This window comes from Chrysemys picta, chromosome 9 (genome assembly GCF_011386835.1).
Source record: "Chrysemys picta bellii isolate R12L10 chromosome 9, ASM1138683v2, whole genome shotgun sequence".
NCBI lineage: Eukaryota > Metazoa > Chordata > Testudines > Emydidae > Chrysemys > Chrysemys picta.
The window spans coordinates 77,931,769-77,949,841 of NC_088799.1; the positions used below are offsets into that span (position 1 = coordinate 77,931,769).

Consider the following 18,073-nt stretch of genomic DNA (forward strand, 5'->3'; position numbering starts at 1 on the left):
ACAAATAAGTTGTTTTCCTATTCATGTTTATATTACTATAAATTGTGGACAAAAAAATAAGTTATTTTTTTAACTGTGTGATTGCAGAATCAGTGTAGTGTGCCGAAGTAGCAAAGTTGTGTGAGGTGGCTGCAGAAGTAGGAGGGTTGTGACTCAGTAGAGTCTTACTGCACCCCCATTGCGTCGCTGACCAGGAGCTGCCCAAGGTAAGCCTGTGCCCCAGCCCCACGCCCCAGCCTCTGCCACAACCCTGAGCCCCCCTAAAACCCAGAGCCCCTTCCTGCACCCCAAACCCCTCATCCTGGGCCCCACCCCAGACTCTGCACCCCCAACCCAGAGCTCTGACCCCCTCCCACACCTCAACCCTCTGCCCCAGCCCTGAGCACCCCCCCAAACCCAGAGCCCCCTTCTGCACTCCAAACCTCTCAGCCCTGGCCTCACCCTGCAGTCCTCACCCCTGCACCCCAACCTTCTGCCCCAGCCCTGAGCCCCTCCCACACCCCAAACCCTCATCCCCAGCTCCATTGGGTCATGGGCATCAACAGTTTTCTTCAACTGGGTTGCCAGAAAAAAAGTTTGAAAACCACTGCAGTAGAGCATAGCTGCTGAATAAGGACATCTTTCCATGACTGGACTTGGTTTTGGCATGTTAGTACCTTTTGGAAACATCATAGAAGACCTTGGCTCCAAAATAGATTATAGTTATTTTAGGTGCTTGTGCTCTAAAGAGTTCTCAGGAATGACCTGAATGTTGTTTGGAAAGAGAGTAGAAAGAGCATTATTAAAATGATCAGACTACTTTAACATAGGACCCAAGCTCAGGCCTCACAGCTGTACTTCATTTTCAACTCCCGCAATGCTTTTCTTTCATAGTTAAGTTCAGGGATGAAATCTGGGAGTTACTTTCACAGGCATGAGGTGGCTGGCAGGCATACTGTGAGCTGAGGTTGTAAAAGCTTTCCTTCACTACTGTGGCAATGCATCACAGTCATGACCTGCAATAGCCCCTTAATTCAGGTCTTTGGCCTTCCTTGAGCAAAGGCTGTCAGTCAGTCAGTGTTTTTATGAAATGCACAAATGGGGAATAAAATGATACACTCAAATTCATTTTCATTTATGAACTAAATCAGGATTTGAACTCATTTCTTCAGAATTGAATGATTAGTCCACTGAGGCACAGAGATGTACGTCAAATATCATGGGTTCTTCTGAAAATAAAAGGTTTGCCTGGAATCATATATTGAAGTGATTTCTTCACAAAAGGCATCTACAAGATCCTCAATCTTAATCCACTTTGAAATCAATTTAAAATCCACTTTACTTGAAGTTTAAGGATCTAATACATATTCATTCACAAATTTTATTTACGATGAAATACCTAGCTAACCCTTTAGCTATTACATCTGAAAATCAGAATAGATGTGAGGCTCAGGTTAAGAGGTAAAGTCTTATTTCCTTCTGAGCAGCTCTAACTTGTGCTAGTCCTGTCAAAAACATGCACACTGGGCCCAATCCTTGCACCCAGCCTGATTAAATAGACTGTGGGCAATGAAATTACACAAGGGGTTGTGAAATGGCCTAATTTCTTCTCCCCAACCCATGAGCAGGGTGCTGAGTACCCAAGCCCTATGTGTTACGTACATTAATGTTCATATCTTATATACTTTATTTTATATTTTATGTCATTTTTAATTTATACAAAACAATGGAAGCATTGGCCCAAAGATCTAGGCATTTCTGGCAAATATTTACATATTTAAATATTTACAGCAAATATTTAAAAGCAGAAATAAAACCAGCAGCTTCCACTCATTCCCAATCAGAGCTTGCCAACCAGATAATAAATATTTAAGCTAACAAACCACCCTACTCATATGTACCAGTCTTCATTAAATTGCTTCCACCCTGAAAATCGGGGGGAAAGGGCTTTGCGGCATGCCCTTTACAGGCTCTTTCACATTAATAGGGGAGCAAATTCCAGAGTTGGGGTTCCTCCCAGAGTAAGCTTTGCCAGAAGCCTCATCTCTTGGAAACCAAAAGAGAGCCTGGGCTCATCACAGTTATGTCAGTATCACCAGAATAAAAAGTTGTCCACCAAGTAGGGAGATGCCCAGCTATACAGAGATACACAGAGCTAATCAGAGGGCTAGGTTGCTTAAAGTCTTTTTCAAAAAAGACAAAACCTAAAATTGAAATAAAAATCCACTCCATCCCCATCTTATCTGCATGCTACCTATAATCTCCTACACTATTAAGATGTCAGACCCTGCCTTTGCTCAGCCAGTAAAGCCAACTATTACGGACCTCCTATTAAATATGCAAACAAGCATCTTTGTGCTTTTTCCCATGCTGCCTCTCAGACATGGGTTCCCCTTGAAAATCTCCAAAGTTACATCATTGTTCTTCTTCAGATCCCTTTGTAAAACTCTCCTTTGCAGTTATGTCTACTGAAAACTTGCTAATGGTTAAGCAGTTGGTATCCTGAGACCACTGTCAATCATGTAGCTCAGTATTGTCTCATTGTTTCCTGGTGCTCCCTATCTGTCTGTATCCATCTGTTGTCTCTTATATTTTGAGCTTTTTGGGGTAGGAAGTATCTTTTTTGTTCTATATTTGTACAGCGCCTAACACAACAAGGTACTGGTCCATGACAAGAACTCCTTCATGCTACTGCAATACAAATAATTACAATATATAGTCCCTGCATATTTAAGTGTCAGGCCATTTCATTTTGTGAAATAATAATATTTCGATTTGATTTATGGCTATCTTTTTCAGAATGTTCAAATTACAGCGCCATTTCCCATAGGCACCATACAAAGATTTTGTTTCTGTTTGGTGAAAAGCGTCAGTATTGATCATTATCCTTGTCAGTACACACGATCTTCAAAATGATATTGAAGGAAAATAAAAAAAACGAGGCCATATATTAGACAAATAAACGACCGCAATACAAGAAAATTAAAATAACAATTTAATGTGGTATGATTTGGCTGGTTTTGCATCCATATTTTTTTTAAATAGTACATCTTTCAGGTGCTTTTAAGAGACAAAACCAGCATATATATATATATATATATATATATATATATATATATATATATATATATATATATATATATATAATATATATATGAAGAAAGAACATGTAAATATTGTATCTCCATCTGTTCCCAATACGGTATGTTTACATATTAATGTGCAGTACAAATTTGTAAACATGAACATTTGAAACTTTTGGAGGAAGTGATACTAGCTCTTTTCCTTTCTATAACTTTATTGGAACAGCATGTCTGAAATGGCCCAAACCACACATGTAAATACGTTTAATACTGGATATGTTTCAAGTGTTTTATATATTTATTTGTCTGTTTTATATTGCCATCCAATCCAGGTTTGTATATATAATTTTAATACAAATTATCATCTAATTGCAGCCCAAACCTCAGAAGATTAAATATATACTAAGGCACTTATATCAAAGCAACTACCACCAATGTCCAAACGATGCATTTGGCTTATTTTAATCATAGCCAGTAAACATATTAAATTCTGGTGAAACCAACTGGTAAACTACAGTTGGATTCACAAACACTATTGTTATTTTGTCTCATTGAAGAAGAGGTTTCTAAACACAAATGTAGCATATTCCAAAGTGGAGTACAAAAACAGTGCTTAAATATTGTCAATTCAATTCACTGAGTACTGTAAATATAATAAGATATTTCTGAATAGATTTGAATCTGAGGTTGGATTAACAACATTTTAATTTGTGGAATAAGTTTCAGCTTTTGAGAAATGTATTTCCCTCCCTATTTAATTCACCCACACAGCATTTTTATGTTTATTTTATTTTCAATCCACTGACGAAGGCTAGAAAGTTGGAAGTTTTGCACTTGTCATATATTCCACATAATAGTAAAGAAAAGAACTTCATTGGTACAGTATATAGACTACACCTGCATGTTATGGACATATGGTCCTTTTGAAGTTGTCTGTCATTCATTCCGTTTGCACATTTAAAAAAAAAGATTTATTATTATTAATATTTGAAGTAATGGTGGTGATTTATTTTCTCATGTTCTGTCACTCAGTCATCACTACTAGCAGTTTAAAACGGTAAGACTAAAAGGAAACTTGTAAGTCATCACTGATCATTTGGACATAGCTTTTCTACTATAAACAAAACCATATATACAATGGTGTTCAAATTCTGGCAAAAATACCATCATGGCTATTACAAATGTAGCTGTTAGCTCCGCTTGGCACTCTCCCAATTTATCAAAAGTTGGACCCTTCGCATCTGGATACTGTCTCCTTGGCTAGCTATTCACAGCCTGATTGGAATTCTGGTTTTCTGACCTGCATGGACTCCACGGATTATGAAATGTCCTCCAACTGTTCACAGGGAAGCTCAAATCACATCCTTTCCAATAGCTATACTGTACACGGAATAAGCCCAGCATGTGCCATGTTAGTGGACTTCACTAAGCACCTTCATTGATTTGGGGCCAGAATTCCCAAGGCTATTGTCATAAACTGGTGACTCTTTAAAAAGAATCATTATGGAGCTGGAGAGAACAATGAAATGTGAAATGGAATGTTCAGTGAAATGGAAAAAATATGTTAGATGTTCTAAAATCAAAGGACGTGATTCTCTTCTCATTTATACCAATGTAAATCAAGAGTAATCCCATTCAAGCCAATGTTGCATAACTGGTGTAAGAGAGAAGAAAATCAGATCTGGAATAGTTAGTCAGAGTTTTGCCACCTAAGCAGAAACATCTAGCCACAGGTCGAAAACCTTGGGTCATTTATTTCAGTCTGATCAACTGTTAGGTTTTTGAAAGGCCTATACAGTGCTTGCTATATAAAGGTCAAAATGTGGCATCTCTCTCCTCCTGCCCTCTCCCACCCCTCCTCGGTGCCTGGCTTGTCTATGTATTTCTTATTACTCACTTGTCCAGCCGCAGAGTCAAAATCTGCAAACTTCCATAAAACTTTTTGGTGGAACAGCAAATAGCAGAATTACATTTAGAAACAGCTCAACAGAGGTGTGTTAAAAAGTACTTCATGGGGTTCTTGAATCATACGTTTAATATCACGCCAGTCAGAAGCCTTTTCTCCTTCACCTTTGTAGTATGTCTAAAGTGCATAATATTCTCCAGACACTTTCACTCAAAGTGTTGATTCCTTTTTGGATAAGACTGTTCATACCAATGTCTGGTTCTGTAAGTACCTCATACCTGTGGCCCTGTGAGTTAGAACCCCTGAAGCCCACTCATAGCCTCCCACTGAAGTCAATGGGGGTTTTCCATTGTCTTCAGTGGGAGTCAGATCAGGAGCCTCGCTCCTTTTATTGTTTACAGTGCTACCACCACAGCAAGTAAATGGTAGAGAATGCTCCACTCCCCTTTGTGAGGTCTCATGAATCAGTGAACTGGCCTGAGTCTGTTCCCATTTAAATTACTAGTAAAACTCTCCTTAAGTTCAGTGGGAGCAGAACTGGTGTTTGCAATTATACAATTAAGAGCTAAGCGCAAGAGGAGAGAAAAAAAAACAGTAAAATAAATTCACATCATCTACATCCTAACATCTTGCCTTTATATTATTTGCCTTTTGATACAGAGTTTATTCTTATTCTTATTCTATCCTTTATACATCTAACAAATCTACTTTTTCCTTTGGTTTGGATCTGAAGGGTAAAGCCAGTGGAGTTCCACACTTGTAGCCAAGAACAAAATTTGGCTCACTGTACTGAATATTCACTCTGTGGGCCAAATTCCTTGTGCTATACCACTGAAGTCGCTCTAGGAGGGAGTAAGGTGAATAGGTTTTGGCTCATACTAGATGTTGCCAGTGCACAATGAAATGTACCTTTGAATTTAGCTGAAGTATCTGATAGTCACTGAGAGTTTGCCAACAATTGCACCACCACATTGCGCTGCATGAGCACAACAAAAATGTCCCATAAATATTCATGTTAAACAATCGATTAGCGATGTTTGCATTCCCCTTTTTGCTCTCTGCAAATAATTGCATGATTGGGTTTTCCTGGAATGCTCAAGGAACACAAAAGTTATGCTTGCCTGCTTCTGAAAAACTTCATTTTAAATTTGTTTTCCATTTGTATTCACAGCAGGAACCTGAATTATCCATATCCAATCAGGAACCATAAACAATATAACGTGACTCATAAGAATGATCATAACTAAACAATACAACTCCAATGTCAGATTGCTCATTTTAAAAGGTAAAAAGAAAAGTGGAGAAAAGTTAATCAAATAACAAATACATTTGAGGAAATCATATTCTGTTTACATCATACATTCTGTGAATGGAAAAAGAAGGTGATTTTGACAAATTGTTCGCTCAGCTCTAGGAAATAAAAATATAATTTATTTGATCCAGATTTAAATGATACTTTTTCATAAAGTCTTCTATGCCAAAAATTTATAGCTTAGGTTTCAATCAATTCTTTTAAGTGGACAAATACCAATTTTGTTCCACAACTTCAAATCTATCATGATTGTAATATTTTATTTAATCACTGCTGTTATTGTGGAATTTGGGATTTACCGTTTGCATCCACCCAGAAAGAAATGACTGATCTAGAAGAGCCTCCTCCTGCTCCCCCAGTAATTTAGTCAAGATTTAGGACCATGTCTTGCTCCTGTTATTCTCGTGAGCAGTCCTGATGAACCAATATTCTGATCTCTGTGATACAAATGTGCAAAATCTGGTCCATTGTCTTCAATGGAACTACTCACGTGAGTAAAGCAGTCAGGGTTTGTCCCATTGCAGGTGAAGGTGGTTGTAAGACATTTGGTTATAAACAGTGCTTCATTGCAATGTTTCACTTTTAATTAAAAAACAAAACCCTAGACATTGCTAAAAAATAACATTAGAACGCAGATATTCTCCTTTTTCCAATATTACTAACTGTTTTGATATCAATTTAACAGAGTTATGTATATCCTAAGCACTCATCTCTTATTGATATATATGAGAGTTGTGTGAATAGGTCACAGACAGCTCTACCAGCAGGAAATGTTAAAGCTACCAATCTCCAGAATGCATTTGCATTTTAGAAAAGTCCTATGACAATAGATCTTCAAACTGTGTTATTTAAACAGCATTTGCTCCTGTTTTTGTCTAGTTTCACTAAAATTTATGAATGAGAGTAAAAATAGAATTTTGCCAATAACTTTTCATTCTTAAATCCACGTGCATTTGCAATGTAGTACCATTTTTATGTTTGTAAATTCAGGATTCTCTCTCTCTCTCTCTCTAGTTCTAATTCCACAACCTGTCTGATTCCTGTCAAATATTCTCTGCAAATGTCTATTATATATCGAGTTAGATGTACAAATCAACTGACTTCAGGAAGGGCCTGAATATACATCAAATAAAGAAAAATAAATATCATGCCTCCAATTGTGGATTACTGTTAGTGTTCTATTGTGCCCTTGCGTGGTGGAGAATATTTACATGGGTAGCACGACTATCCAGAGTTAGAACAGTTAATGCTAAAAAAAAAAATTGGGAGGGAATTAAAACCTCATGCTTCAGAGTTTGTCAATCGCTAGCTCTTAGGGATCAATATGAGATCTCTATGGCATCAGATTACCCCATATCTGCCTGCTGTAGGTTTTTTATACCTTTCTCTGTAGCACCTGATGCTGGCCACTGTTAGAGAGAAGATAATGGACTAGATGGGCCATGGGTCTGACCCAGTCTGGCAATTCCTATTTTCCTTCATGCCCCGAGGGGTTGGAGGAAATGCAGATGAGCACTCCCCCAGCAAGTGATTCAGGAAAAGTTTTGTCTCACTTTTAGGCTCAATGTTTCCTGGAGTTCTGAGATCTGCATCCTGAGCTCCCCTTATATGGGACCAGCTGGCCAACATGAAGGGTGACATGGCCCTGCCCTGTCCTCCCTGCCCACTTTGGAATGGGCTGGTGCCACTTTCAGCATTATCTAGTGGAGTCCTTAGGAAAGCACAATGAGCAGAGTGTGCTGTGTAGGGGCACAGGCACAGGAAGGCACCTTGAACTCTTCTCTCATCAGATGCCCTTTCCCCACCACTCTAGGCCAGGAATAATCAAGCCCTTGGACTGTCGGTCAGTCTTTGCTTCCTTCAACATCAAATGTTTAGATTTGGGACCAAATCCTGCTAAGCTGGTTCATTCAGGTCTTGAGTCAGCAAGATGCTTGCTTCGCTCGAAGTGTGCCCCATAAAGTCAATAAGTCTTAACCATGGGCTTAAGCACATAGCTAAATAGGGACAGTTTGCTAAATCAGGGCCTCAGATAGTCCCATTAACATCAGTAGGACAACTCAAGTAAGATGAGCAGAAGCTAGCCCTTCATCTTCAAGATAATAAAGGGGAAGCTAGATAAAGAGTTTCATGAAAATAATGTTTAAAGTACTGTGTATTTATTATACTTAGTTGCTGAGGTTCATTCCTGCTGCAGAGTGCAAATATTAAAAGGGTGAATGTAAAGTTTGCGCCTATCCTATGAACATTACATAAATAACGCTTACCAAAAGGCATCTCTCTGTTGTTGGCTATTTTGTTGTCCCCCATGCTCAGAACATTTTTTACAACACAGTTGCATATGAAACGTTAAATATCGAGGCAGGTCACTCCTGTATTATGAGGCACTTTATATACAATAATCAGCAAACCTTTGGGAACGACTGAAGAAAAGACTTGCTTACATGTCACTGCGTTAGAAACGTTATATAGTTCCATTAGAGGCAATGGTTAATTGCTGAATGCCAGATAGAATGATTACATCTGCCATCTCTAAAAGAAGTCGGAATGCTGTCATTCACTTTGAAATGGCTTGTTGCGTTCATCAGTCTAGATGGCATAGAAAAGTTATAACCATACAAGCCATATGGAGAATGTAAAGAACAATTAAGTGCTTCCCGAGCAATGGGACTTGATGGGAAAATGTTTCCAGATGCATGTAATCCATACAACATTTGATTAGCAGAATTGGGTACTTGTAGACACTGCCCAGTTAAGTCTTCAGATTTACCATTTTTCAGATTTGTTATGCCAAGGGAAGATAGCACAGGCACATCCATCATGAAGTGGGGCAAAATATGTGGAGTGCCTCCCAGTTTTTCGTGGCTTGGAAATACAAGTGACTGTTGTCTCAAAAGGCTTGTAGGACAAATCTTGTAGTAAAGGGGCAAATTGAGATTATGTAGATATGTTTCAGGGCATGACCCTCCAATGTTGCTCGCTGACAAGTGAAACGTAGGAGGTGAGCAAGATGGAGAAAGCAAGGAGTTCAGAGGAGATGGCGTCCCACCACTTGAGGTTGTAGGTGAAGAACCAGAACTCCCATCTAAAAATGAAAGCAAAAGTCATCAAAATGATGCTATTGGATGTTAACAAATAAGAATTATGGGTGGAATCCTGACCACACTGAAGTCAATATAGTCTGCTATCATTTTCATCTAAATATCTACTGATTCCAAAGGGAATTCTGCAAGCAGGACTATGGCAAGATCCATCCAGCCATCCATAAATTATGCATCAAATCTTTGTTATTTAGGCCCCAGTTCAGCAAGGTAGTCATGCATGTGTATGTAAACATGTGACTACTCCCATTAACTTTTTTGCGGCAGGAACGGGGAAAGATTTTATTTATTAATATTTGGGTCATTTACAATAAGACATTACAATTACATTCTCTTGACATGTATAGGTACATATCTTAGTACAGAATTAACAGTATTAAGCAACATCCTGTATATTGATCATATCTTGTTATATCATTAACATCTCTCTTTTTTTGTCCCAGTAACTTGATTGGAACTTCTTAGGTGCTGAAACTCACACACATTCTTAAATACCTTGTTGAATCAGGCCTCTATGTATAATCAATTCTCTTCTTCTGTTTATAAATGAACAGTGTCATTTCAATGTGCTCTATTTTCCTCGTGATTTCCAGGGATTGTCCTTACATATAACAATAGAAATACTTCTTATTCAGCATTGATGGCGATTTTGCCTTGCACCCCTGATCACAGGAATTAACTCATTTTATTTAGTTTCCACTGCAGTTTATAAGACATCTTTAGTCACTGTTTCTCAAACAACTTTAAACGTTCTTTTCAATTTAACATCCTATTTTCTGAAGTGGATCAATGAGTGCTTTCATAAATTTATTAGAAAAACAGCATCCACTTATTTTACATTTATTAGGTTACTGGTGTATAATGCCATTGTTCAGCACAAGTTTTCAGCAATGTGTATTCCTGTTACTAAGCTGACATTATTTTAAGATGGCATCATTTAAAAGCCCCATTCTTCTCCTGCAGATGTATTAGCACAGCTCCATTGCACCTTATATCACAAAATTTTGGATCTACTTTTTTCTCATTTATTTATATGTATTAATGCTGTCATGGAAAAAAACAAAATATCCCCAGTTGCTTTTTGTCACATTTGTAAAATGGTTGTGGCATGTTTAGGATCTTTTTTCATTTACACTATAATTCAAATTAATGTACGCAAGACATGATCTGGTCAGGTTTTATATGTAATGGTCTATGAGGAATCTTTTGATATTCTATACTTTTTGCTGTCAGTGTATGAGACTGATATAATGTGAAAGTTTAAGAAGTGATGCAATGTAGAAACTATTCTTGTTCTCGGATTAACTGCAGACCATATCATGTATGTATTTACAGGAATGATGGCATATTTTTGCACATTAAGGGCTTCATCTTTTTCACACTGATGTCAATTGCTGTTTTAATATTGATTTCAATGGGAGAGGGAGCAGGCAACAGAAAGGACCCATTCTCCTCCTCCTCTCTAATTCTCATTAATATTATAGTGTTTTAGGGGCAATTTAAGCAATGTAAGATCACATTTGTGATGGCAAGATCATTATCTAAACTTGCACAAGTCGTCTCAATGCAGCTAAGTCGGGGACAGTGTGTAAAATATTATTATAAACTTAAAATGCTCCTTAAAATGTACATAAAATGGTTTCCAATAGATCTTTGGATTTTGTGGGGTGGGAAATGAATAAAATAATGCTGCAAATATGGTTCAGCATTTTTATTAGGTACCATAAATATATTGTTGCTGAGATTTTTTTCAGCATCTACAGTATTCATTTTGTCTGCGCTCTATGTGTGTCACTATTAGTAGTGCACCATTCCTTGGCAGGTCTATTAACTTTTGGAATGTGAAAATTCTTGCCCATCCGTAAGCTGCTCTACAGTTCTGATGGATCTATGTAGGCATGTTTAGACTAGATGGCCTTGTCATGTTCTGAAATTATTTAGTTAAATTATTAACAAAAAAAATTCAAGTCCTATTTAGGAGTAGCTAATGGACACATTGTCAGTGTTTTAGAAATGCAAGCAGAGCATAGCAAATCATCGCAACAAGTCACTGAAAAACTTTTCCTGGGTCACTTAGCTTTCTTTGCAGTGCAAATATTTAGACCTGATCTTATTCCCATTGAATACAATGGGTATTTAGACCAAGCTGTGCGTACATGTATCAGAGTATGTGTGTGTGTGTGTGCCCATAGCATATAAGTGAAGGTGATATCAGTATTCTCAGCCCAATTGTTCAAAAGTCAGTTGGACCCAAAAAAGTCATGACATTGTCTTGAAAAACCATGAGATTTTTTTAAATAAATCATTTGCCTTCTAGGTTTTAAGCCCTTAGGATGTGTGTTTTCAAGCTTTTCTCCACCACCAAGATGTCTAGAAACTCATTTTTATTTAAATGAAAGCTGAGATTCAGATATGTTCATATGGCCAGGAAATTGGCCATTAAGAAAAACACTGAATATTGTGGGACTAGCAATAAAACCCATGAAAGTTGGCACTTCTATGAAATGCACATCATAAATGGCTTTTATCATGCACCTTTTACCATCTTGCCTGCACTCTGCCCACTAATCCATCTCCTCTAGGACTATTTCTAACATTACAAACTTCTGAACAGTATTAGCTATCTTTTGCTTAAGGCCGCTTATGTGTAATGCAGCCATCCAAAACTCATGCTGAAAAAGCTTTTATAACATCCCACACCATCATTAATTCTATACAGTATTTATGTGTGTAGCCTCTATATCTATGTATCTTGAGTTCTTGATCTTATAAAGTAGAAACCATTCACATTTTGAGATAATGTGGGATGTATATGCCACAATATAGAAATCTTCAAATTTTTCATAAGGTAAATGACTGTGTTAAATTGGTAAGCATAGCCTTTTTTTTTTTTTTTTTTTTTTAAGTGTTTTCCAGTGGTAGAGTCACAGTTTTTCATCTGGCTCTATGAGCAGACATTCTTCAAGCAAAACTTCCAGTGGACATTTTGCCTGTGTAAATTCTGCAGGATTGGGCTCCAAACGAATAATTTCTCAATGGAGATAATTTTTATTTGAAAAATCTTGCAACACTTATTTGCAGCTTTGCAGCAGTTAAATGTCTTATTATTGATAATTTCTACATATTGTATCATATTCTTTACTATTTAAGCATTGGATTTTGTTTATCCAAAAAAGAATAGTAGCAAACCATAGAAAATATAATTAGATATTATTATGATCCTATTTCAAGATAATTTTCTAAAATGGAATGGACAATCACAAGAAATGTCACAAAATCCATACAAGATAGCAAAATAACAAACCTATTCTAAATATCCCTCCAAAATAGCTGAATACTATTTTTTCATACAAGTTATAGGTGTGAATCCTGCAATATTCTCAGCTCCAGTTGAATGGTTAGTGGACATTAAAGCATTACTAAAATGTTCATGGGGCAAGTTTCATACTCCTTAAATTAATTTCTACAGGAGTCTTTCTTGCATAAGGTATGTGGAATTAGGTCTACGGAATGTTGTTTGGTATCTACTCACTTCCTCTGTGTAATATTTATTTTATTGTATGTACTCTTATTTTTAGATTTAATACATGGACTTATCAAAATCTTTAAGTTTATGCACAATGCTAAAATACATTAACTACAGCACTTAATAATTAACTAATTGACACATTATCATGGTAAGAATACAGACTTCACACCCAAAAAGGTGGAGCTCAGACCAGCAGAGGGAATGAATTTTATAGCAAAGGGTCCTTCACTGAAGATGCCCCACCACCATCATGTTCAAATATGATGGCATTAACTCAAGCATCTCAAGGTGGCCTTTAGTCACCAGATAAAACATAATGTGACAGATGGTCTTTAAGGCTTCAAACCTACAATAAACTCCAGGAGGGTGGAATTTTGCACCTCTATGGAGCCCCACTGAAATGGTGCAAGGATCCTCCTGGGCACAGCTCTTTGCAGGATCAGGGCCTGAGGTAGCTGTCCCTAAACGAGTTGTTATTATTGACTTAATATATTTACTTTTTTGTCCTTTTTAGATATTTATTTATTCTTCAATGTCATTTGATTTGAAAATGAATAAAGAGTTAATGTAAAAATATTGTCTCGCTCACAGAAACAATCAACTAGGTAGTTGTTATTAAGCATAAACATCAAGAAAGGACAGAGGCAGTAAATTTTAATTCTAATCCTTTAATCACAGTGCCATCACCTAGAATGGCATCCTGCTAATGTCATGTCATTTCACGCATGCACAACAATTAGATTATTTCTGTTTTACGCTTAATTTTGTTTACACTTTAGAAACCACTTGAACATTCGAAACTCACCTTGGGTTTCTGCACCAAAGGTCTTAAAATCCAGAGTAAGTGGTGGCCTCCATGGATATGTTTCCAAAAGTCCATCCAGCACTCCCCTATAAAGTAGAACTTGGAATTCAGTGACTTGGTGGATATGGCTCCTGCAGAGAATTACATTTGCGGACTTCCTGCCTTACTAGATATCGTTCATAAAGAAAGATTACATAAATATTCTAAAGCATTCTCTTGTCTTTCTTTCCAGTCAGTTAACAAAGTCATTTCAAATCTAAAATTAAAATAGTAAATTAAAAGTAATAAGAAATAGAGCACAGATCTTTTTACACACATGAGAATGTATAGAATTTGTGGATGACAATTTATAAAAATTACCTGTTTCTCCCAGGGTCTCTAAATCCTTTAGCAAAGGGATTCCTGTCTATTTTCAGTTTGGTAATCTACAGATTAAAAATTACAATAATCAAATAATTGTAGTGAGTAAATAAAACCAGGCGAAAGTAGGATTAAAATTATATAACAGGGGTATAGCTTTCCTCACTTCTGCTGATTGTTATATTGAATTGTATTGTTTAGATTAAAATCTGCTTTCCTGGATCCTCCATATAGCCCTGTTGACTTCAATGGAACGACAGGACAAGATTTGGCCCAAATATGGCAATTGTTTCTATTATAAATATCCCTCCCTCCCTATGCACTTTAAAGCAGCACTTATTAATTAATTATGATGATGATTCCTTAATCTCACGCAGATTGAGTTCCTTTCCCTTTGATATTTTCTAAACAAGTTTCCCTTCTATTTATTTTATCTGCAGTTTTGTGCACGTGTTTTTAATGCTATTTCCATAACATTGTACCGCGTTGTTTATTACAAAGCACCGCCTAGCTCCCCTAGTGCTGTGGCAGTCTGTGAGAGCAGTGCCCGGTCCTACAAGGTGCTGAAGTCAATAGGAATAGGACTCAGCACCTCGCAGCATCAGGCCTTTTCTAAATACAATTAGTTATTATTATTATTGTTGTAGTCAAGTCCCTGGGGAGAGCAAATCTCCAGGGATTTCTTACTGAAAATACCAGCCCTGCGTAAACTGGCAGTAACAGGCCACAATATATCCTAGCGTGTGTTATGGAACATGCTCAAAATTAATAATAAAAAACAAAGTTAAAAATCCAGGATTCCAGCTGCGGTTCTGTTTCCCAGGAATCCAGCAAAGGTGAAGCTCTCCTTGTTCCCGGGGCCGCTTTACCTGTTGGTTTTGATAAGCCGTTACAGTGGTGAATTCGGTTTCCTTAAATGAAAAGGTTTTAACCCCTTCCGCTGGCAGAGACTGGATCTGGGCCAGATCAAATCTGGAATCCTGCACAATCACGTGCACTCTGGGTTTGTACTTGTGCATGGACTGCAGGATAATCTGTAAATTACAAGGAAAAGAGGGTGAGCAGCTCTCCCCTCCGCACAGAAAGGGACAAGAACCCCTGTGTCCGACTGAAATTCTTCTCCCATTAGCAATAGCCAAGGCGCTCCCGCCTGCTCCAGTTCCCCGAGCTGAAGCAACTGCCTCGAAATCAATTCTCCCCCTGACTCTGAACACCGCGTTAGTAAACTCGCATTTGCGTTCGCCTCTGGGAAGATTCGTGTGTGTGTGTATGTGTGTGTGTGTCCGTCCATTTTGCTTTGTAAAGCCCCGTTTGTTTTATTTTGCAAATACCAGCAAAACACCCACACCCTCCCCAGCTTCAACGGCTCGGCTCTCTGGTGATCGTTTCTCCTCCGCCCCAAATCCCCACTGGCAGCGCCTCCTCCAAACTGCTCTCCCGATCTTCGTACAATATTTCGGGCGGAAAACAACCCCCCCGATCCGGATAGGAATTGGCACTCGAAAATCCAGTTCGTTTAACTCAAGAAGAAAGGGACAGATTGTAGCTGAGTGTGGGATATTCCCTAAAAATCTACCGCCCCCCCAGCAGTGCAGGATTTAGGCGCTTTCTGTCACAAATGACTGCAGTGGAAAGGCTGTAAGGTTGCGGCTCTTGTGTGCAGCTATAACCCTCCTTCCCGATCTCTGCTGGGTGCTGGGCACTTGGAATAACGGGTCTCACTCAGGCTGGTGCTCATGGACACCCACTGAGTCCCCGTGGCGCTTCCCTGGCTGGCATCTGACTTGCCTGAAAAACGCTTTGCGTCTTTATCAGAGGGGTAGCCGTGTTAGTCTGGATCTGTAAAAAGCAACAGAGAGCCCTGTGGCACCTTTAAGACTAACAGATGTATTGGAGCATAAGCATTCGTGGGTGAATACCCACTTCGTCAGACGCATGCTTATGCTCCAATACATCTGTTAAAGGTGTCACAGGACTCTCTGTTGCTTTTTGCGTCTTTAGGGTCTTGGCCTCACCCCAAGGGGGGCCTGGAGCCCCCAGCGCGGTTCCTGGTCAGTCCCTCTTTCCTCAGCTTCCCCTGGAAGCATGTGCCCCGGATCCAGCCACAGACTGGAAGCGGGATGGCCCAGGGACAGCGAGAGAAAGCTCCGCACACTGTTCAAGTGCATTTATCCCGCACCCAGCACTGCAGCCGCCTAAACCCCTTCCCACCTCTGCCCGTCCAGGGGCAAGTGACGATTCTCTCCAGACAAGAAATCAAGCTGAGGGGGCTGCGCGGAGGGAGGGGGGATCCGCCTCCCGGGGGGCTGCCGCTGCCCGCCTCCCTCCCCCCTGCCGGACGAGAACCGAGCTAAGTCCACACCTACATGCCCTTTGTCGTCCATCTCATTGTTGGTGAGTTTCACCCTGTCGAAGCTGATGATTTGCCTCATCCAGGTCTCTCCCGAGCAGGGGGAATCCGGGTGGATATAGAGCCTGGGCGTTATACAGGAGTGGTCTGTGTTCCCAGCCACCATCCACTGGGAGCTGTGGTAGACATACCTAGAACGGGAGGACACAGCGGGGTCAGCAGACAACAGCCGGAGCCCGGGCCGGGCTGGGCACCGCGTCAGCTCCCCAGCGGTGGAGCTTGTTTCCCAAGCCAGGCTGTGCCCAGCCAGGCCTGCAGGGAGGTGTATGCGCCCTGCATCGGGAAACCCAGCAGCTGGGTCGGCCTCACCCATCCCTTCAGGGCTGGCAGCGCAGGGGCAAAGGGGGGGTACTCCTGGCCAGGAGAAGCAGGACCCCCGCGGGCTCTCCGCGCTGCAGACACTCTCCCTGCGCGCACGTGCGCCCGCTAAAACAAACTAAAGGGCTGCAATTCAAACTCGGAGTTATCAGTTGGTCCCGCTGCTTTGTCGGCCTCTGCCTCGTCATCTGTGTCACCGGTGTGTATGTGGGAGTTAGGTGAGAAACAACTCTTCCCCCCACCCCCGGTTTCCTTCCTGGGTTTAGGTTCCCCGCCCGTTCTCAGCTCCTGTTCCTGGGCGGTGGAATTGTCCCTGGGAGCTCGGAGCCCCGCCGGCCGGCGCACAGCCCCGGGGGGCGCTAGTTTCATTGCACCCCGGGGCCCTGCGGGTTGATTGCGCTGGGGGGCGGGGCAAGGCTGCTTGTTGTGTCTGTGTTGGGTCATTTCGCTGTTGCACCCAAAGCAAGGCCGGCTCTGAACCTCCCTCCGGTTTACACCGATAATCTTTGCACAAACCCACACACCGAAATAGCCCTTGGTACTCGGGAGCCAGGGCCTGTCCCCTCCGGGCGGCGATCACCCCGTGTCCCTTTCACACCCCTGTCATTCGGTGACTGCTGAGCAAGCCGCACAGACCCGCGGAGCTGGCTTCCCCTCCCCACCCCCACCCCAGCACCCTCGGGGGCTCCAGGCCACAAGTAACCTGCCTAGGGGCTGGGGACTGGGCGCATTGCCCTGCCCCGGGTGTGTGCGCGCCCAGGGCAGGGATGGTCAAGGGAGCACCGACAGGCGAGGCATACTACGGAGCTGCAAGATGCCTCGGTCAAGCGCAGAGACGCCCTAGGCAAGAAAACTCTCCCGGGGGTGTTTGCTGCGCAGAGAGGCAGCGGGGCGCACTTTGCAACGCGCGAGTGAAACTGCCGCAGGACACACGTGTGAGAGCCGCCGCTCTGAGGCTGGGCGCTAGGGAGTTTCACCGAAATGAGGTGGGGAGAAGGCTCTTTTGCTGGTCTGACTCGTGGGTAATCAGCTAGTTATTGTAATCAACGTGCATGGTGCAGGCTGGTTTGGTTTCGCTGTAAAACACGCGGCATTTGGTGGATCCGTTTCTTTACCTGTATCTTTTGGAGTCCACAGGAACCACGTCAATGGCGACGTAATATTGTTTCGCTGGTTCCAGACCCTTCACTTTCACCCTGACAGAGGGAAACATTCTCCTGCGGGATGGAGAAAGGAGCCCGTTATTCTCCCTCGTTCGCTTGAAGCTTGT

General features: G+C 40.8%; 1 protein-coding gene and 1 long non-coding RNA gene across 2 annotated transcripts in view; one reads left to right on the plus strand and one right to left on the minus strand.

Moving 5' to 3' along the window:
• LOC135973426 (uncharacterized) lies at positions 1-6,436 on the plus strand. The gene is made up of 2 exons (XR_010590250.1): positions 1-206; positions 6,140-6,436. It is a non-coding gene; the product is annotated as an uncharacterized LOC135973426 (long non-coding RNA).
• Positions 4,856-18,073, minus strand: part of TBX22 (T-box transcription factor 22) — a 26,482-nt gene continuing 13,264 nt past the window's right edge. Inside the window, exons 4-9 of the mRNA XM_065556526.1 lie at positions 17,919-18,020; positions 16,442-16,616; positions 14,945-15,109; positions 14,076-14,140; positions 13,716-13,801; positions 4,856-9,365 (exon numbers count right to left, since the gene is read on the minus strand). Of these exons, the coding sequence (XP_065412598.1) occupies positions 8,758-9,365; positions 13,716-13,801; positions 14,076-14,140; positions 14,945-15,109; positions 16,442-16,616; positions 17,919-18,020 (1,201 nt within the window). The 3' untranslated portion in view covers positions 4,856-8,757. The remainder of the gene's footprint in view (positions 9,366-13,715; positions 13,802-14,075; positions 14,141-14,944; positions 15,110-16,441; positions 16,617-17,918; positions 18,021-18,073) is intronic.